The sequence below is a fragment of the Melanotaenia boesemani genome, chromosome 11 (assembly GCF_017639745.1).
Source record: "Melanotaenia boesemani isolate fMelBoe1 chromosome 11, fMelBoe1.pri, whole genome shotgun sequence".
NCBI lineage: Eukaryota > Metazoa > Chordata > Actinopteri > Atheriniformes > Melanotaeniidae > Melanotaenia > Melanotaenia boesemani.
The window spans coordinates 8,437,659-8,460,584 of record NC_055692.1 but is presented as its reverse complement, the minus strand read 5'-3'; the positions used below and the strand labels follow the sequence as shown (position 1 = coordinate 8,460,584).

At 37.0% G+C, this 22,926-nt stretch overlaps 1 protein-coding gene across 2 annotated transcripts in view; it reads left to right on the top strand.

Annotated features, from left to right (window-relative positions):
• Positions 1 to 851: 851 nt before the first annotated feature.
• arl15a (ADP-ribosylation factor-like 15a) overlaps positions 852 to 22,926 on the top strand; it is a 101,524-nt gene continuing 79,449 nt past the window's right edge. The window contains exon 1 of one of the 2 annotated variants that reach the window (XM_041999294.1): positions 852 to 1,198. In XM_041999294.1, coding sequence (XP_041855228.1) covers positions 1,187 to 1,198 — 12 coding nt within the window. In that variant the 5' untranslated portion in view covers positions 852 to 1,186. Of the gene's footprint in view, positions 1,199 to 9,019; positions 9,177 to 22,926 lie in introns of those variants that run through there. The other variant, XM_041999293.1, reaches the window with a different exon arrangement.

The following is a 22,926-nucleotide window of genomic DNA, read 5'->3' as shown; positions in this document are numbered from 1 at the left end:
CCTTTTAGATGTGTCCATAGGACATGAAGTTTATCTTCCACTTGATTGATTTCAGGAAGATTTCCTTTACAGAACATCACACAAAATATTGAAGGAGAGCAGTCTTCTCTATCAAATATGTTTAATTCTGTATCAAATATGAAGACTTTTGATTTATAATATTAATCTAAATCAGTATGATGGCACAATATTCTATGGGATGTAGTCTAATTTGACTCTGCAAGAGATAAAACTTGTTCACTTCTGCCCTTTTACTGTTGAAGTTGATGCATATGATAGTGGCATATTGTTTAAAAGAATGGCACAAATACTGCTCCTACACATTACACATCACACTTTGTTGTACTTAAATACATGCACATTCTCCCCTTTGCCAACTTAAGATTAAGATTTTTTTAAATCTTAATTTATTTGCTTTTACTATGTCCTCTGGTTAAATTAATTACGTGCTGGCTAACATACATTACATCATGCAGTTCTTCTGCTCATAAATACTGTGAAACCTGCAGCTGCACGAATGTGTAGGCAGCAGATCTCAATTTGGTGCTGGTTCAATGCTTTATTTGAACACTACAATTATTATTTCAATGCTTTATTTTCTTGTCTTTTCTTTTTATCGTCTCTTTTTTGACACACCATGGCACCCAAAATGTGTTGGGCTTTTAATAATGTATGATGAATGGATGTAACTGTGTTTCAGCTGCCTGAGAATATCTTGGCTTTTTAAATCAAAGAACCATTTCAGCACGATTCAATGAAAATAGCCACCATGTGTTTGGTCACATGACCACGCTGCGTGCTCTAAACGACGTGCGTGACGTAACGTAGAATCCTTCGTTTGGTTTCCTCAACCAAACACTCAACTGATATTGTGTGATAAAACTGGGAGTCAGCAGGTCGAAACAGGGCTGTTTATATAGAAAAAGAACACACGACCTCTGCGGTTCTCTTCCTTATAAACAAACTCAGCCACAGCTTTTCTGGAACTTGCCTCATAAGCGAAGAAGACGGCGAAAATTCTTGCTTTTAAACCCACAAAAAGCCTGTTTTTTCTCTCTTGGTGTGGCTGGAGGCGGGGAATACAAAGCGACGTGTGCTTAAATTCATAACATTTTTGTACTCATTGAGACAAAACGGAATTATTTCGAAGCTAGGTCGTGCTGCTGTGACTGGTCAGCGATAGTACATGGATTATCTGGTGAGTAAACTAATCGAAATGCTGTGGTTTTGGTCATGCTTATCAAACATTGGTCTCAAGGTTTGGTTTCTTGGTACTTGGGCTTCTGATTAATATCGATGTCAGGTGTGTATGATCGACTTGGACTAGGTGTGCTGTTATCATGTTCTTTTATTAAACATTTGATGTAGTATGCATTGTTGTATTATGCTAATGTGTCAGGTCAAGCATGTAGCTCTTCCCACCATAACTGTGAACATGTCTAACTGGCTGACCCAGAACTAAAACTGTTTACATGTAAACACGATAACTTGTCAAATAACTACACCAATACAATACTAGTTTTGTGAATTGCGTTAAATCGGATGTTCCTCCCAAAATTACCTGCTGTTGCTTATTAGGTTATGTGGAGTCAAGATGTCGCCACATTGGTTTGAGATGTTAGTTCCCCAGCATATTTCTTTTTAACCATACGAGCAAAATATTTATTTCAGCATAGGGCAGTAGACCAGCTTTAGGCTGGGAGATCACGTTTTTTTGGGCCCGTGCCCACATTAGAGATGGGATGGGTGCTGCTGAAACGGTACAACAATAGAGAGGAAGCTGTAACTGGAGGCTTTGCCTGGGAATTTATGAAGCCAGAGGAAAAAGTGTACACAGACATTGTGCTGTCATCTCACAGGAGGGGGGAGGGGGAGGGGGGGCAAAATGACATTGTGAAGTGTAGAGGAACTTGCCCACCCAGTGTTATCAGCTTATTTATAAATGGGCCTCCCAAGATGTGAGACCTAGGGGAAACTTTGAACTTTGCCTTCCCTTGGACATTTCTTAAGTCAGTATTACAAGCTGTATGTGGTAACTGTGATCAGAACCGCTGTAGGATTTGGTTGTCTGTAGCTTCTTGGATCAGAGTAACTAGCAAAAGTACTGCACTCATAGTTAACACGAGTTATTCTGTAAACCCTGTGAGATGTGAATAGAAAATTGTTGAGACTAAAGGGTAAACCTCAGAGCAGAAACTATCAAAACAACACCCATGTGACATAATATGAAAAAAGTAGTTCTACCTCAGACTTGTCCAGTCTGTTTGGTGTGCTCCATGGAAAGTGCAATATTTATTGATTTTTAAATTCTCTCCCCATCATTGGGGGGAAATTGTATAATGCAACTTTTCATACATTTTGGTCAGATTTGCAATAGGATCATAAATAAAGCTTATTTAAGCAATGCGTGTATGTGCATTAAGAGAAAGTAACTTAGCAGTTTGCATGTTTGAGGGATTTTATATTTTTTTTTGTGAGAATTAAAGCACAGCTGTAGCTCTGTTGACTGCTGGAGCAGAGTGCTTGGCTCTCCTCAGAGGTCAGGCGCTCAATAGGTGCCGGGCCTCCTTTCCTGCTGTGCAACACTGGAAATGTACAAAACTCAGGCCACGGCTACATCTCTCTCTTTCCCATAAATCAGGGGGAACATATTGATAAGCCTTAAATGAATGACACCAGTTTTGTGTTGTGTTTGTGCGTTTAGGTGAGGCTTTAGATCAAGTTTGTCTAAGAAAGGAAGCTGGGATTAACTGGAATTGAAGGAGGTTATTATAGCACATTACTGGGCAATAACTGTGGTTTGAGTTATGACAGTAGCTGAGATCTATGGTGGATTCTCTTTCAACCAGGAGGTGGAGCATGTTGAAGGGACTTAACTTGTGCATGGTCAGCATAGTGTTAAAAAAAGACCATTCAAAACTGCAGCACAGAGATAGGAATTTGGTTCTAGCTCTTGCCATGGCACAGCGTTACCAAATTACAGCTGCATTAGGTGGCCATCTGTTGCAAGACAGTAATATGCATTAAAGCTAGTGAAATCAGAGAATGTACACAGGCATATAGCATAATTTAATTTCCTATTAAACTGTTATGCTTATGCATCATTTGTGCTTGTTTATGTCTGTAGTAAGTAGAGTCACAAACTGAAGGCTATCAAAATTAACATTATCTACTTTTGATCAAGAGTGGTTTATATCTGCTAGAAAGTAATTACAGTACCCTCAAAATTATTATAATGAAATATATGTGCCTTTTCTTTTAAAAATATAGATGTCCAAATATTCAGAAAACATTTTGTGGAATTTGAATTATATGGACAACTCAGGCACAACAACTGCCAGGCACTGGCCTCAAGCCATGGTAATGATGAGAAAGCCTAATAGAGCCTCATCATCAACTAAAATAGACCAGATCAACTAGAATAGAGTTTGCCAGAAGGGGCACAGCTAGGCTAAATAAAACTTAATATGAACAACAAAATATGGGCAAATTTGTGAAAGTACCAACGGGCAACTGATGATGAATCCACAACAGATTTCAACTGCAAAAAAAAGAAAAAAAAAAAAAGACAATAAAATATGATGAGGCACATCTTGGCCTAGGCTTGACCAGGTTATAGTCAAGTAATAGTAATGGTCAATGGTGGGTAATGTAGAGAGACCAGTTTGCTGTATGTCTCAAAATATTAGCATCTGACAGAATGAAGCCAAACAAGTTATAACGGCTCTTAGTGACGTCTCATCCTGAACACAAAGAAAAGACTGTTGATTACTTTAGAAATAAGTGACTTAACTGTCATAAATAGAACTGTTTTACTAAAGCAGAGGAATTTATCATTCCCCCTGCCATGGTTTTACTGACATGGTTTAAACTATAATTAATAAAGTAGCAGCCAAAAAACTAAAGACTACTTTGTGGTACATTTCTTCATTCATTTCTTTGTAAACATCGGGGTGCATGTGGTTTGTGGAATCAGGGGGGCTTGACATTATTTTAGTCAATGAAAAAGTGGCATTGCAGAAAAAGTTTGGGAATCATTTCATTATTCTAATATTATAATGACTTAAAAACTCTTAATTAATCTGGTTTTCACCTGCTGTTTGAACAGATAAAAGTAAATGAAGTACATTTGGTTAAACAATGAGTAGTTGCAGGTAAAATGCAGACGAACGTTTAAACCTTTCTTTCCCTTTTAGATGATGTGTAACTCAGACACTGTTGCTGAGCCTTCAGCAAATAAATAATTTTTTAAAAGCAGAATTTTTGTGCAAAAATGAGCACATTTAGGATTTCTTTGGAGAGAATGGCAAAGTGGATATTTAATGTTTTCATATTTCTGATATATTAAGAAAATATTTAGTAAAGATATTCACATATGCCCTTTGTGGGCAGGTTTCATAGGGTGTCAAATTCTTTTCATTTTCTAATAATCGATTTAGCTTCATAAAATATAACATTTTTGATATAACCTGATCCTGATTTTGAGTTTTTCTGAACTTCATACCTTTTCTTTAAAGAGATTCTTCGTTTTCATTATCCTACTTGTTTAAGTCTTTCAGTTGTTCATATTCTGAGATGTGACGCTTAGATTGCTCACAGGTGGGTTTAACTGAAAGGGCTGTGTGACTACAAAACAAAATGCAAAGTGCAACAAAATGAAAACTATAAAAAGGAAATGTGTTTACGAAGAACTGTATCTCCCGTAACTGAAACCAGGGTTTCAGTTTAGCATCAGGCTGCAAGAATTGAGACAATTAGTTTACTACTCTCAAACAATTGGAACTTTTTTTCTGACCACACTTATTGATATTGCTTTGTCAGTTCTTGTGTAATAAAGATTTAGATTAAATAATCCAACTTCAGAATGTATATAAACTATTATTACAGTCGTTTAGCAGATACTTCTATGTGCCTTTTTACATTTTTGGTGCACCTTGCAAAGACTAATTTTAAATCTACCTTGCATCCTGTCTCTTCTCTGATTTCTCTAACAAGTAAAACTCAAGTTTCAACTTTCTCTTGCTCTGTCACCTTCTCTCTTTCTTTTCCTTGCATCCTCCAGTTCTAATCCTCTTACATTTCTTTGCTGATTCAGCCATGGTGCACATTCAAAATTGCTGATGTAAAGATATGAAGATGCCCTGAGCTGGGAAACACAAAGTTATGAAGTGCAGTTTCTCAAACTTGGGAAGCTGCAGGGCAGTGATGGCTCCAGGAGTGTAAATAATGAATGTCAGTGTGCCATCAAAACAAGTCAAAACAACAGAGTTTCAAGGTCACAAAGTTATGTAGTATTGCTTTAAAAAAAGCAATGCAAATTTACAATCAGTCCTTAAGATTTTTAGTTTTAATGTTCTGATACCTTCTCTGCCTGTCTCAATTATTTTTGACTTGTTAAATAAAAAAAAAGTTAGTTTTGCAATGGCTATATTGTTAACTCCACGCCTTCAAAATGCAATGACAATGTCAAAATGTCTTAATTGAACCTGCCTTGTTTCCAGAAGCGCAGCAGGGGTAGGCCACTCTGCTGCACGTGAACACAGCATGCAGTGTGGTGTTGGGGGAGAGGTGGGGCCTAATTAAACTTCATTGGTTAAGCCCACAGGCAAGGTAAACTTCAAGAGCATCAGACAAGCTTATTGCGTGGGGAGTCTGGAGAGAGGAAAGGTAGCTGTAGATAAGTTGCTTTAGATTTTACAAGCTGAATAGACATTCCACTCAGGATATTTATGATGAACAGCAAATGCAATTCTATGTAACGTTAAGTAAACGGTCCTAACGCTACTGTAGGCTAATGACGTGGACACTGGTTAGCTTAATGTAGGCTATCTTCTATGTACCATAATGTATTCCACTGGTTGCAATTTCAGATGAGCCTGTTAAAAATATTTTTAGAAAAACTGAAAGGCGACCAAAGAAGAGACCTCTGGTTAGGTAACAGCATCAGTGTCATAAGGTTCATGCAGGATTCATGAACAATATCAAATAATTTAATACTAGATTTTTGATGATTCACAGACTTGAACAGCTGAATGCAATTTGTACGTGACTTATTCGATTAAGTAATGTTTGACCGGCAGGAGTAGCCCAAGGCTTAGGTGTAGAACAGCGTGACACAGGTGTGGTAGATGAAGCAGGATAAGTCAGGTGGAGGAGCAGGGGAGGCGAGTGACCTAGGTCGGTAGACAATGAAATAAAATGCCAACAGCCAGCATGCAAATTGTGTCACTGGCACATTTAACTTCATAGATGTACATATCAATGAATCATAATTTGTTGTTGTTTGATTGGTTTGTGTCAATAAAAAAAACCAAAACCCAAAACATTGGCATCAGTTGCAGGAAGAGTGATATTCAGAATTGGTAGGTGGTATATGGTATGATTGATCTGTGCTGATAATAAAACATCAGTGGTATTCATTATACCCCCCACCCACCATCTCTTAATAAAACAAAAGTAAACGGAAACCTGGATGTATTTTGGCCTGTATTTCAGAGCATATCTCCGTCCTCTTCAAGGGCACATAGCAGGCATATGGCAGATTTACATCTCACAGGCATAACACAGGGGGAATGAGAGCTAATGAAAGGTGCTTGACAGCAAATGAATTTGCTTGAGAGCAGGTGTGCTACATGGCTGATGCTGCTTTTCCTCTCGACAATGTCCACTACCTGACCATGCTGCACACCTTGCTTATTGTGGTAGAGAGCTCTGCCAATTATTTCCAGAGCCAGACAAAAAAAAAAAGACGCATTGTATGCAGATAAGACATTTCAGCAGGGTATAAGCTTTTTATTGGTGGCTACATAAAAGTTTAATAATTTACTTATTACTTAAGCTTTGCTCAGCTTTGTATTGTTGTGAATTGATATACCTAAACTTTGGTAGCACTGACCAGACTTCCTAAAATCTGTCCATGTTTGAAAGGGCACAAAGCAACATTCTTAAAGCCCTGTGATTGATTTCAACTTATGATGTACATGCCAGACAATTTTTACATCTGCTGGTTAGTCCAGTGCAGCGATTTTATTGTCTGTTGAGTGATAATGAGTCAGCATCTTGGGCTGGAGCCAAATCGGTGTTAGAGTAGAATATTAAAGGCTTTCATAATGTTATGGATGGAGCTCAAGCACTTTAAGTTCCTTTTGATATTGACATCCACACAAGTTCATGGACCATTGCTTTAAAGAGGCAGCAGTGAACTGCTATATATTTGTTGCATTTCACTTCCGTTACTTTCCCACAGAAGCTGTCTCGTTGCATTAAGCTCTGCATTGCTGTTCCTCACATGAGGAGATGTATCCTGGAAATGAGTAGAGATTTGCCTTAAGTGCTTTATTATTATACTCCAGTGGTGTTTAAAAATTTGAATAGTTCTACCAAAGCAATTTACAAATCTAGTTCATAATATTAGGGTGACTAAAGGCGGATGTAGAACATTGCATCTTGTTATAATTAGTTCTATCATCATTATATTTTGCTACATAAGCAACGCATTATAAATGGAACATAAATGAAAACTGCACTAAACTGTACAAGTTTTCTTTCTTGTCAATCAGTGAGAAAAAGGTGAAACAATATACTTTTGTTAGAGTATAAACCATCCTATTGTAAAACTTGAAAGCTGCACAATTGAATTTTATGCATCTAGTGCCTCAATGCCTCCATCTGAGGGAACGTCATTATTGCTTCTATCCTTGCTGCTCACAACTGTAGCCCTTTCTTCCAGAGCTGTCTGTCCACTTTGAGATGCAGTCTCTCAGTGGGGAGCCTGGCACACTGAGAGTGGATGGACACAGCCGCCCTGCCCCTCTCTCTGCAGGGAGGGAGGCACAGGTTGTCTTGCTGAATGGGCTGTAAGGACACCGCTGCATTTGTCTCAGCCTGAGACAAATGAGTCTGATCTACTGAGAAGTTCTGCTGCCACTTCTATTTTATAAACAAAACGACTCTCCTCTCCAGCCTGCTGCGATTTGTTCTGCTACCAAATCTAACTATTTTCTGTCCGTCACTCGTTTCCTTGTCATTACGCAGCTTTAGAAGTTAAATGATAACATACTATATTAAATAGACCCCGCCTATTAGTCATGAAAAATTAAGTTTTCCTTTGTGTCAAGATGCAGAAAAGTTGTAGCATATATGTAAGCTAATTTGCCTTACCTGAGCTGAATGTTGCCTATTTATTGCAATATTTATTTTTGACTTATTGTGCCACCTTCAATGAAATTTTGTACTATACTTACTTGTGCATCGACTGACCTTGAATGAATTGAAAAATGCTTTAAATTTAGTGCAATCTCTCTAGCATACTAACAGTGAGCAAACAAAGTTTGGTTTATAGGCACTTTAAAACGCTGCATGCTTTGTTATGGTGCTTGCACTCTTTTCCACACGGTCAAAAGTATAAGAATTTGATGTCTGCTTGTTGCTGTTTTAATAGGATATTATGTTGCTATGTTTAATTACTTGAATATTAAACATAACTGCATTATGTCAGCAGATGGCTGCAACTAGTACTAAACAGCTGAAATGACAAACAAGCAATCTGAACATGACTCACAGTTCTCAGGCATCCGACAAAAGATCCAAATAACATCTATTGAAATCCCCATGACCGCTACAAGCTCAAGCGGTCAATCCTTTCATCCTCCTCTATGCAGAAAGCATTGGTTTTCATACCTGATAAAGCTGTGGATACTGTATGGGCATAGTGTGTGGGTGTGTAATGGTGACTAATCCAATTTACAGTCTTATTCTGGATCTCTAGTTGTCAGTGAGCCCTTAATCTCTGTGGAGAGAGAGAGAGAGAGATCCTCACAGTCTTAAGCTTGTCTCTGTCTGTTGATTCTTGTTGTAATAGTTTTTTTTTTAATCTTTCTATGAATGAATATGGGGATTAAACACCATGTCCTCATCGACAAAACTCAACCTTAGATTTCAGATTTGAAAGAACAATGACCTCAAGGCTATTAACAGCTGACTGTTAGACACCGAACGTCTAGGACTCATGTTGTTGATCTGGCACTGCTTTGCTCAGCTACTCCTGATCCTCCTCCATCCATTCACATACTCCCAAGGCTTGGGTTGTTTGTTGCCGGGGGTTACGCTTGTTGTTGAGCACAATGTCGGAGCACATGCAGCTCTCACTCGCCTTGTGCAGGATTGGGATTTATACGGTAAGAAAATCAATGTATGTTGCTTTTTTTTCTTATTTTATAACCATAGGAGTGTGTTGTGTTGTTTATGAGAAAGACTTAACACTAATAATTATTTTGGGTTTGATCTTTTGTTGTCATTTGAATCTGATACTACAAAGCAATAGTAGCTACTGTTCACTGTTGGTTGGCTGGTTGAGGGAAAAGTATGCTACTGTATGTTTCATTCAAATTGTTCTTGGGTATAATAATTTGGAAAAGGTGGATATAGGCACAAGAATAAATTATGGTCCCTGTCTTCTGCAGCTGATTATCACTGGCTTCACTGGATCTATGAATATTAAACAAAGGCCATTGACTGAAATATTGCTGTTTATATAAGAGTGATTTTAAATAATATTAAGATTGGATATTTAGTATTTTTGACATATTTATAACATATTTTTAAACTATCAGCAGATGACTTTTGTTGTTTGTTGTCCAATGTATCAACTGTTGAACCGTTTTAAGTTTAGTGACTGCAGTGCAGTATTTTGCAACTTTAACTGGATAAAAATTTGCTTGTCAAATATTTGGAGCGTGTCCACCATAGTACAATCTCTTCCCTTTCTCTGCCTGCACTGTGAACAGTAAGCTTGACGTTGCTATGTTTTTTTCTGGTTCACTTTTTTAGGCTTAAATGTTGGAATAAAAGCACTTAAGTAGCAACAGTGTAACTGAGCAAGACTTACTTTATATTGATTCAGGGTATCAGTGGACATAGAGTGGAGGTTATGGCATAGCGTGAGAATGTGGGCCATTCACCAAAGACAGAGAGAGGATAATTAGATGTGTCGACTACAGCCCTACTGTAAAAGAAGACAGTTATGTAGGATTGTAGAAAAATGTCAATAATTATCTAAACGGTTTGGGTGAATTATGCTAGTTTCAGTCAGGCCTCTACTTACATACCTCTTGTTGGGTCCACTCATTCTACCCCACATGCAATAAGTCCTCTTCCCCACTGATGGTGATAGATCTAGGGTGCAGGCTGGAGTCTCATCCACAGCTGTTTCATTGCTTGGTTTAATGCATGTTGAGCAGTTTCCTACCCTGGAACTTGTAAAATGTAGAAGGTATTGTGTGGGAATACGGAGTGCTGAAAATAAGGATCAGTGTAAGTATTGGCACCCTTACAGAAGTTCAAAGACATGATTGTTTTCATTGCTTGGAGCACAAAGATTCGCTCCTCGTCTAAGTCACCACAATATCCGGTCTAGCAGAGGGTCAGACCCCTTAATATTTGTGGTTTTGTGGTACATTAATGCTGTGTTACATCCTTGTATGCCTGTTCTGTCATCACTGAAAAATGTCTGCATTACAAACTTCTTGGTATACAGTACAAGTGTATACCACTAACATTGGCTTTTACTTGATACTCCGCCCATGCACTTTTTTTCTATCTTTAAATAGGCCTAATTTCAGGACAGATCTACAGTTTGCATTGCACTGATGATACCAAGTGTAAAACTTGCTATATAAATACTTGGCTTCACACCATTCCCATTGTTTATTTATTTATTTTTTTGTTTATTTTTATTTTGCCTCTTATTCATGGGTAAACATGTTAAATGCCACATATCAGGTTGTTGCTAATATTGCTGATTTTGTGTATGTGGACCAAATGTGGTACCAAAAATCATCAGAAAAGCCTGAGTACATGCAAAATCTCTGTTCATAATTCTATTAAAGGGTTATAGTCTCTTTCTAGAGACATAATGTGGCAAATTGCAATGTAATATAATGAGAATTAATTGTTAGTATGCAGTTGGATGGTCAAGTCCTTCACAGCAAGTTTAATGGAACATTATCATAAGTTACCAAATGCTGAGGGTAACACAACTACTGCTCTTTGGACCTTAAACCATTAAGAGCCTTTAGTGATTGTATTAGCCACTTTGTACCACTCTCATGTTATTAATGGAGTGGAAAATGGTGACTCTGATGTCAAGCCCCAGGCTTCTTCATTCAGTTTAAGGGGCTCAAGGCTGTGTTAAGCTTAATTTGGAAAGAAATCGAGAAGTGTGCATGGTGAGCATGACCTATTTGAAGTTAAAATGCCCATTTGAGCTCCACACAAAGTGGCTCATTACCTGCAACCTGAATCGGCACATACCACATCCAAGTAGGACTGTTTGAACAAATGGAAACTAAAGAAGAAGATTGGAAATTCTGTGTTTATTGGGCATCAGTGGGAGTTAAAAAGTCTGTATGCTGTCCTTCAAAGCAATAAGAACAACATTACATTTTGGACTCAAAAAGTTGTGGTGCTGAGCTGTTACACTAAATGAGGTCGCACTGTGTGTACGATTTTACCAACTCATCTCATATCATTGAAGGTAATTTTTTGCATAATGATGATAAAACAAAGACAAAAACATGGTTACAGGCATGTACCTTTTTCTGACATTTTTATTATTTTCAAATGATGATTATATGGACTTTTGGTTAATGGGTTTACAGATTATTTAGAACAATTCATCTTACGTTTTTACAGCTGCTGCCACATTGGTTACACCTGCATCCTGTTTACCTCATTAAGATTTAGTATTGTATCTATAAACCAAAGTTTTATTTTCTCAATAGTATAGTTGGTATTGGCTAGTTAAATTTTTCTAAAATCAAACTGAAATATGCTCTTAAATAACCAAATTAATACATATTTGCATCAGGAAAAGTAGAAAAATCCACAGTAGACATTAGAATTGGTACTGAGTGACAGTATGTCACAATTATTTTACTTTCTCCACTCATTGGTTTCCTGTTGACAGTTTTTAACACCCAAGTTGGCTGAAAGTTGAGGATTTTTAGGTCTTTCTTCTAAGACCTTAATTTTCTCTTTCTATGTTGTCACTGGACCATTTTCTTAGATTTTGTGTCATATATATATATATATATATATATATATATATATATATATGTATTTCAGTACGGGCTACAGTTCTTCTTTTTTTTTTTTTTTTTTGCCAGCATAGTGTACACAAAAATCTGTGCAGAATATGGACTGGAGACCCCTAGGTCACAATGGGCAACCCCTCCCAAGGAGCTGGAGAAAGCAGTCAGAACAAAGCATGAACAAAGAGCTGAAGAAAGCTTGAAAGGTGAAGACAACAATAGTAGTACCAGTAGTCATCGGAACACTGGGGGCCATGTCCCCCACACTTGGGAAGTGGGTTCAAAAGATATCTGGAGAAACATCTCCATCCAGAAGAGTGCTGTCCTAGGAGCAGCTAAGATACTGTGCCGGACCCTCAAGCTCCCAGGACTCTGTTAGAGGACCTGAGTTTAAGATGAACAGCCAGCCGCCCCACCCAGGGGAAATGGGAGGGTGGGTGAGGAAAGAGTTTTTTTTTATTGGATGAACCATCAGCTTTTAGTATATTCCATAACACTTTTATTATTCAGTCATTTTAACCTGATTGGTCTGCTGGTGGCTTATTCTTAGTGCTTGGTTAATCTTTGTTCAGAGGTATAACACATTTGTTAAAGCCAATTCCAGCTTGTCACATAATAACAAGGTTGGTCTTTTACCTCTGTTAGCAGTGACAATGACTTCAGCTCAAAGTTCAGAAAAACTGATTCGTGGGAGAATGAAGTCGGAAAACAGTGATGCTGAGGTGACAAGGATCTGATTTGTGCCATATTTTTTGTAATGTGTTCCCTTGTTCATAGTATACCATAGGCCTACAAACTGTAACTGTGACTCAGCTATGCTGGTTAAGAAATAATCTCTCTTTACATGAGGCATTTTTATTCTTATTGGACATTAGATCGGATACCAAGTGCTCCATGTAACGGTAGCTACTGACTAGCCAGTCATAAGTCATGGCATATCAAGAAAGAGAAAAGCCCTTTCTGGTCAGTATTCATTCGGTCAGTGCATTTTTATGCTGTAATAATCTGTAATTTGTGCAGAGTCTGACAAGTCGTTCCACTATCTGACACCCATGTCATTCAGAACACCTACAGACAAGGTAGGACAGCAGGTTTGTGGCCTATATTGATGTCCCCTCACTTAAAATAACCATAGTTTTAATGGGCCAAATGACCAAAATTATATGTGACAATATTTTTCTAAATTATACCAGTTGCACAGTGTTTGACTATATTTTTCTCCATGTATGACTGAATGTTATGCATGGAAGCTAAGAGTAACCTATTTTATTATGAGAATTGTACATTATACAAAACAAACATTAAATTGTTCATTATATCTTGGATCCATTGTCTTGATTGTCCCTGAATCGTCTTTCTCAACAGTACTTACCGAAAGCATGTCTTTGGCTTTATGGATTGTAATAATGTTGGTCTATATTAGAAAAAATCAAAACCCAGCTTTTAAAGGAAATCCCAGCAGTCATATTTGAAAATGCGTTTTTTCGGACAGAAAGGCCATCCTGTTTTCAGGAAAAGGTATCTTTGGTTATCTTTAGATATTTCAAACATTGGATGTGATCCACTCATTTAGTGAAGTCTCTATCTTAAACAAATCTTCAAATGTTTTCATCGCCTTTTTTAATTTTTTTTATTGTATATTAAGAAGTGAAATATCAAATTAGTCTTGCATTTTATATTTTTATATTCGTGAATATAAAAGTTTGTTTGAGCAAAGACTTTTTACAGTTCATAGTTATTTTGACTCTATTGAGACTCTTAAATTCAAGAAGTTATTGTTTTTTGGTGATGTGGTATTTAAGTCATAGAACGATGTAACACAATAAATAACCCTTTTTTCTCACAGTGTGAGCAGCATACATTTCAAACCTGCTTCCGCCTTTTTTAAAAAGCAGGATGGGAGCAGCTATTGCCCCGTCCTGGGCCATGAAAATCCCACAATTCAAAATAGCAATGAGACCTATATTTGGATGATGACTGAGAAATCACAAAAGGTCACCTACCGATTATTGAGTGCTGTTTCCCGAAGCTCTGCTGCCAGTCCTAACCAATTTGTTTTGTTGTGTCAGAGACATTTTGGCAAGGAATGTGGCTCTGGCTGTTAGTGGAAACAAAAAAGAAAAACTTCCTGTTGGAAATATATTAGCTGACAGAACTGGGCGATGCTGCATTTGGCTTCTGTGTACCATGTATGCAAAGAACTTTTTTCAGGCTCTCATACCATTTTGGAGCTCATACTATAAATGTGTATCATATTGCAGTAAATTTAGTAAATTACCTGACTTTTTGCTGCACAGATTTGGTTGACTTCCTTTAGAGGCATCTCTATAATACACATGAATAAGAAACCTGTCCCTCTAAGCTTTTGTTTAGAGATTCTTTGAAGCAGTGGTTCCCATCTTGGGGTCTGAGACCCCCAAGGGGTTCCCCAAAGAGCTAGAGGCTTTGAACATTTACATCCCTATTTTAAGAAAAAGAAAGTAGGGCTATATGTTAATTTAATTTTGTCTTTATGGAAGGACAGGACTCAGCCAGAATACATTATTTATAGCGATAATCTCACTTTTGAAGGCATAAAACTAAGCACGGTTTCTGCACAGGGTGGGGCAGGGGGTCTACAGCTTTTTAGTATTTGCATTAAAAGGGGTCCCCAAGGAAAATAGGTTGGGAACCACTGCTTTAAAGCTTTAAATCATTCTCTTAGCCAAGCCAACTTTATTTCTAAAGCACTTTACAACAGCAGCTTCTGAACAAAGTGCTGAACATAAAAATAAACAAAACATTAAAAGAAAAAATCAGATTAAAATAAAACAGAAATAAAAGCAACTCTCATACTGGGTGAAATGCCAGTGAAAAATATGTGAAAGGGATTTGAAGTTGGACAGTGAAGAGGTCTGTCTAACCTGCAGTGGCAGCAAGTTTCATAGTTGTGGTCCTGCCACAGAAAAATGTTTGTTCCCTCTGAGCTTCTGCGGTCTCCTCGGCACCTCCAGGAGCAGCGGATCAGCTGACCCGAGGGACCGGGAGGGAGAGCACATGTGTAAAAGCTCAGAGCGGTATCACAATAGTCTTTGTCTTCCTGACCCATCTTTACAGCAGAGGTGGAGCTTCTGATATGTTTGTCCACAAGACATTATAACACAAGGGAGAACTTCAAATTCTTTTAGAAATCCAAGTTTGGGTTCCCCCTTTGTACTGTCAGTTGTTTAGGGTATTTGTTAGTTGTTAACAATATTAGTTGTTAGTCGTTTACAACCCAAGTCAATGTAGAATGTAGAAATGAATGTTTCTGCAAAATATAAATGCATCAGTTTTGTTTTTGTTTTGAGTTTTCATCCTACAGTTAGTTTTAATTATATATATATATATATATATATATATATATATATATATATATATATAGATAGATAGATAGATTCTTTTTTTAAGGTAAATTTCACAATTTGTTGCCTTTTTTTTCTTTTTTACTTTTCTTTAAACTTCTGTAACATTAGTCACACTCAAGAACAATAACAGCAAGTAGGTCAAAGGAGAGTTGAAGGAAAGCCATTGCACATTCTTACTGAGCATTTACCAAACTGGAAGGAGCTTGATTCAGGATGTGTAGGTGAGCGAATGTGTCATCCTAATGATTTATGGTTTTTATTCATGATGTGGCTGACATCTCAGTTTAATTTCTCTGTGGTCTTATCGTCTGAGTTTGAGAAATAAAAACTATTTAGGCTGTAAAGCTGAGTGACGGCACTCTTCTTCACAAGTCTTTCTTCAACTATAATGATCAAAGACATTTTTTTTACTGACTCTGTGTCTTTATTCTTGTGGGATCATTAACCCAGAATTCAACAGCAATTTTCATGCATTCTTCATGATTTATCACGCAGCCTAACTATGTTCATGCTGCATTACATTGCTCTGCTTCTGTCAGCTTAACAGTGACAGCTTTTTTGTCACTTCTAAATTTCTTTTGTTGTCTATCTGTGAAAGAGGTATGTCATGCCATTTTTAAGTATTCATTCCGAGAAGCGGATTATTTCTGCCATGAACCTGACTAATTTGCCTAAACATTTACCTAAGAGAATCAAACTAGTTTCTCCCGTGCAGTCATGTTTCTGTTCTGTCTTTCAAGGTAACTCAAAGTTTCAAAGAAACTTTATTAAATACTGGAAATAAGGTTTTTCCAAATGTTTATAGATGGGTGTAATGTGATTATTTGCTAAAGGGATAATTAAGTAACTATTCTTATTTTGGTCAAGTAGCTGGTTGAGTCTCCATCTTGCTAAAATTTCTATTAAACTATTTCTAATAAAACAGAGAGCAGTTCAATTAAACTAAGTCATCTTACCATAGATTTGATTGGTCTTTAGTACTCTGCACATGGTGATTGGAACCATTTGTTTTTGGCCGAGCTCCTTCTTACCTGTCTGAGCTCCTTTTTATTCATGCTCCAGCAAGATCCATGAGATCTAGCTCCCAGCTGATGTTATCCATTCTGAGAACCAAATTTAAGTCTCGAGGTGACAGAGCCTTTTCTGTGGCAGGTCCCAGACTGGAACAACCTCCCTTTAAGTGGTGGATCTGCACAATCACTGGAACATTTTAAATCCCTGTTGAAGACGCATTTTTAACGACTGGCTTTTATCACAAGTTGACCTTAACATTTTTTCTTTAACTGTCCTAGCTGTTGTTGTCTTGTTTTTAACTTGTTTTTGTTTTAATTGCTTTTAATTACTCTGTTATTCTTCACCTTATTTGACTTTGGATGTGTTGTAGTTTGTAAAGCACTTTGGGGAGCATGACCTTTTGGAAATGTGCTATATAAATAACCCTGACCTGACCTAACCGTGGTTCCTTGTTTGAACCTTGGGTGGAGCCTTTCTGTGTGGCCTTCTCATGCATGGAATGGTTCTCTCTGGGTTCTCCAACCTTCTCCCACAGTCTGAAAACATTCTTGTTTAGAATCGGTGGTTTCAAATTCTATTTATGATTGAGTGAGTTGCTTGTCTCTGTGGACTGGCAACCTACCTTGTCACTGGCCTAACAGCCCAGTAGCTGCCGGAATAGGCTCAAGGCCCCTCTGCAACCCCCCTGCACTGGAATAAGCGGATGGATGGATGGATGGATGGATGGATGGATGGATGGATGGATGGATGGATGGATGTTTAACTTGTTCCGTTCAGTACGGGCTATAGTTATATTTGTAAAAACTGTCAATACTTTCTTTATTTTTTATCAGAGAGGATGTGATAATTATGTTTGCATAATTCCGTCTGAAGACTGGTAGGAGCACAAATGACCACAAGCCCCTGGGACAAGAAGCACTGTGTACTTTTGGTAGAAATATTACTGCACTCGGTCATGCCAAAACATGCAAAAATGCCAACACTGATTTAATTGATAGATGGCACATTAACATTGATGATCATCAAGCTGCACCTCTTTTCAGTGATCCAGACAAAAATCTTTATCCAAATGTCTGCACATGTTCACCCACCTGACATTTGATGCTTTGGGTAAGAGCTTTGTGTGTGCTACTTTTTAATAGTTTGGCCACAAACAATGACGTGATATTTGACAAAGCTCAAAGGAACTCATTAATACCCAGTTCACAAAGATCTCTTTGGGTGTGTGGCCTTAAACTGGTGACTTTGGGCACAGGCACAGACCCAGTGAACAGTTTCAATATGACTGTCGGCATCACACTTATTTCAGTCTCCGAGGAACTCCTAATTATGACGATGTAGTTGGAGCAAACTGTGCTCCATTTACTATTTTTGCTCATCTGTTTTGCAGTAATATAAAGGACATCTGTCTTCAGACTTGGACAGTGAAATCAGTGTGTGCTATTCTACAAAAAAATAAATAAAAATAAAGTCACACTTTTCCAGCAACACATTGTTTGTGGAATTGTGTGCCCTGCAGTTGTGGAGCAGGAGCGTCTGAATTTAACAGTCAGGCCTGTGAAATGAAAGTCTTACATCCCTTTTGACTAAACAAATGTTGTCCACCGAGGCCTGTTCCACCCACAGATGTAATCCTCTTTGATATGAATTATGAGAGAGTGAGTCAGTCCCATTTAAAAAGGGGCTTCCTCTTTCATCGAGTGCGGATATTTCTGTCCTTGTGTGGAGTAAAGTGATGTTCGCTGCTGTATTTTTAATGTCTGTGTTCAGTAAATCTAGGTGCATTTAGTCATATTCATGGTGTTTTCTTTGTTAGTGTTTTAAATGATTTATTCTTTCAGTTTTGACCTTCTGATTACAGACGTTGTCATGCTAAAAATAATATTCACACATTTAGTTTGATGTCTTAACTGAGATGTTTTGCCTATTACGTCAAATGAGTTTGTATCACTATGAAAATAAATTGAAAATAATAAAGATTGTTCAAACAACCCTTTAAGAAAGAACAAAAACAGTATGCTGGACTAAATGCATGCAAAATGCAACACTGTGTGAGCTGGTTAAGTTATTCAACTGTATTATTAGTGAATCCACTTTGTGTGTCACTATTGGTTAACTGATGTCAGCTCCTCTTTTTTCTATAATGTCATATGATTCAGGATCAGATCTCAGGTCACATGAGTTTATAAACCTTTAAAAGTGATTCAATTCAAGATCAGTTTGGATTTCCCAGCGTATTTAGATATGCATCAAACCACTGTTACAAAACTGAGAAAAGATTAGTCTGGACATGCTTGGTATGACTGCCTTAGCTGCTATTTTGAAAGTGCAATGGCGCCCTCTATTGGTAATGTATGGGCACTGCAGGATCTTAAAAAGACCATTATGTAAGCTGCTAAATCTTCAGCTCCAGCTACTTTAAGCTATCTATGAATAAAATTGTGTTTAAAGAAAATATTATGGCCAACATAGTCAGCACCACAGGAAAAAGAAACATTACCTTAAGTTTAAAAAAATTACTTTTGTGCACGTTTTCAGAAGATCCACAAAGACATTGAGTTAAATCGTGAAAACCTACCGTATTTCTGTCATTCAGCATGCGCCTGTAGAATTTCTTTGTTTCATGCTATTCTTGATTTTATTTCTCTGCTGCTATGTTAAGCTCTGTATAAGATTTATAAACATGCTATATAAATAAAGTTTTTAATGTTTTTAACTGCATTGAAACAGCAGCATTGTCTGCCTTTAAGTAAATAAAAGGGATGAACTTTGATAGAAAAACATAAAGCTGTTTTTTACAGAGACAGATTTTAAGTTAACTTACTCCCTCTGGAAATTAATTTAGAGATTATATACTTTGAAGATGTTTTTTTTCTAAGAACTGAATTATATAATCTCAAAGTTTTTTTGCACAAAATTTAAGTACTCTTGAACTGGAAAAAAAAAGATACTAATGTTACAGTACTAGTCAAAAAACTCCAAACTTTAGACTAGTAATGTAAAACTCTGCTCCTAAAAGAGTTGGGACCAACTGTCAGATGGAAGTAAAATGGACTGCATTGCTTTACAGTTAATTTAAAACCTCGCATTTAACCGATTGTTGGCAGCACATGACGTAAATGACGCGTCTCTCACTTTGTGAAAATATTGCTTTTAATAATTCAAAGAAAGCATTGGGTGAAACACAAAAAATGGAGGAGGCATTTTATGTAAGGAAAAAGGCTAAAAAAATAGTAGTTTATTATTTGTTTATTTTATTTAGATCCACCATTAGCTACTGACATAGCAACAGCTATTCTTCCTGGGGTCTACAGTAGTGAGGTTTGGTCCGGAGGCGGCACTGCACTAAAAACTGACATGATAGTGTTGTCCATATCAGTGCATCGGCTTAGGAGCATGACATTAGTGAAGTCAGTTTGCCACAATATGAGCGAGTGCAGGTTACAACTCCACCTCAGTCTGAGTCTGCTAAGAGTGAAACTGGCCTATCAGACCACAGACATATGGAAAAGAAATTGAAAGCATTATTTTTTATATATATATATATATAGTTACATTTTCAGTCATATTTATGGTTTGTTTTAAAACTTGCATGGTAAATACAATCTAATTGCATAAAAAGTCATTTTTAACTTTTGTTCAAGGTGATAAATATGTAGAAAAAACAAAAGATGCTTTAATCTTTGAAAGCGAAGTCTAACGCTGTCTTTAATGCTTTCTAAGGGATTGACTATAGTATCTGTGATTTTGTGTAAAAATCTGAATTGTTTTGTGTTGTAATTTTTATCTATGTCAAACCCAACACAATTTAACTTTTTCTTTTTTTTCTTAGAACAAATGCACTATCTTTAAGGTTAAGTTTTAAATGATTAAGTTGACCCAGTTTCAGCTTACTTATCTCTATAAAATTCACTCGTGTGTCCTCTGGGTGGAGCCATGCAGACACTGCTCAACTCATCTGCTCTCCTTTTCATTTACTACAGAAATATATTACAATAATTCCCTTGAACAAACAATTTTTTATTGACACTTTAATTTAAACACTTTGACATAAAGATTAATATGTGCAATCACAAGCAATTAATGAGTTTCTATAAGGGATCAACTGAGGTCACTTCACCCCATAATAGAAATTGAATTAGTCCTTATATATATATATATATATATATATATATTTTATTTTATTTTATTTTATTTTATTTTTTTTAAAGGAATTAAATTATTCTGTTTTCAGATGGTCAGGTCCTGTTAAAAATGAATGGTTTAAGATATTTATGTTTAAATAATATGTATTTTAGGTAATATGGGACAGCCTTGAAAGGCTGATCAAAATGTTTTTGTGTGAAAGATTCTTTGATTTAGCTCATTTATTGAGTGCAGCCACTTAAATTACGTGAAAGCAGACAAAACATATGAAATGTTAACAATCAGCAATGATGTAGAGACTTTTTTGTCTTGTTCAAGATCAACTAACCAAGTAAACAGCAAAGATTTATTATGTTTGGAATTTCTCCCATCTTTTGTCAGGATAACATAAGGTCCTTTTTTTTTTCCTTTTCGAGATCACATAACGCTTTCTGATGTGCAGATATTCCCTCAGTCCCCCCACATGACATATTCATATTCATCTGGTTAGATGCTTCCTCCTCATGGAGGTAGGCCTCAGGAAGTGCATAGGCTACTTCTGAATCAGGCTGCACTGTTCACCGTCATAGGTAGTCCTGTAATGGATCATGGCACAGTTGGTCTCTAACTATTCTTTCCTGTTTTTGACTAAGTAAATGTTTCCCTCTGTGCTCAGTCATTTATGAAAGCTCCTTGCGCAATACTTTCATATGCACAACATCTGCCCATCAGACTCTGCTGTTACACTGTGTGTTTGAATATGTGTGTGTGTGTGTGTGTGCATGTGCCTTTCTTGTTTTTTGTCTAGTGTCTCCCTCCTCTTCCGGTAAAGTATGATTAAAGTATGATTTTGTTACTTAGACTTTGGCTCTTGTTCTGTCAGTATCACATCTCTTTGTTGCAGGTTTCACATGCTGTTAATTTGGTCGATTCTTACAGAAATAACTGTCATGGCCATTTTTACATTTCTCACACTGACTGAACTAATTTATAATCCTTTTAAGTGTTACTTTGGCAATAATGCATCAACAATCGAGTTGTTTTTTGTTGAAACGTTGAAATATTGTATACATCCAGTAGGTGTCAGGATAATACAACAACAGTTGCACCAAAATCAGACAGACTTGACAAAGAAGTAAGAAAGTTGATTTAATTTTAATTGGATTTTTTCCAAGCTGTTAATATGTCACAGTCTATATTACTCACGAGTTACTTCTTCAGTAGGGCAAAAACAACAAAAATAAAACAATCAGCTGTTTTGTTTAGCTGTTCATTTTTTATTTCTACTGAATTACAACTAGAAGGTCACTAGTTCGAGCTTCGACTGGGGAGGGGTTTGAACAGTCTGAGTCGAGTTTGCATGTTCTCCCCGTGTATGCGTGGGTTGTCTCCGGATACTTTGGCGTCCTCTACCATCGAAAGACATGCAGACTAGGTTAAATGGCCTCTAAATTCTCCCTAGGAGGGAATTTGAGTGGTTATTTGCCTCCCTGTGATGGACTGGTGACCTGTCCAGGGTGTACTCTGTCTCTATAATTGCTGGGATAGGCTCCAGCTTCCCTGCAACCCTGACTTGGAATAAGTGATAAATGCCAATATATGACATATGGCACATCCACACTTCTATTTTTTGTGATATTGGCTCTACTTTAGCACACTGGTTCTTAAATAATACCATTGAAGATTTAAAGCAGAAATCTTCAACTTTTAACAGGTGAAAAGTCCACAGTCCAAACAGATCACCATCAGTTAGAGCAGTCGTTTGCAACCTGGGGTTCCCACCCCTCTTAATGAAGCCATCAAAATTTACATTGGGTGTGCAAAGCCTTCCCTTGACAGAGACAAATTTTGTAACTAACTCATTTTCAGGATTATCAATAGTTTGTATAAGGTGGAAGCTTAGATGTAAGTGAGGTACATTGTTTTATGGAATTGCAAGAAATAAAACAGCTGCCTAATGAGTGCATCTACAGCTTAGTACAAACAGTTGAGTGCTGCATTGTTTATATATATGTATTAAAACTGCATCCCTTGGCATCATATTAATGACCAATAAGCAAAAGCTAGATCCTGAATCAAACAGCATGCAGTGCAAATATGTTGATTTTCAAACAGGAGTGCAGAGTTATAAAACTTTTCTAAAACTGGGTGCCACCATAATTGTCAATTGCAAATGTACAACCTAGTGCAACTTTAAGCTCCAATTTACTCAGCATATGAACATGCTTCAGAAAAAGAAATCGTGCCTCGTTTTAGCCATATTTGTATATTCTAATTAAAGCGTTCCAATGACTATATAAGATCTATAATAT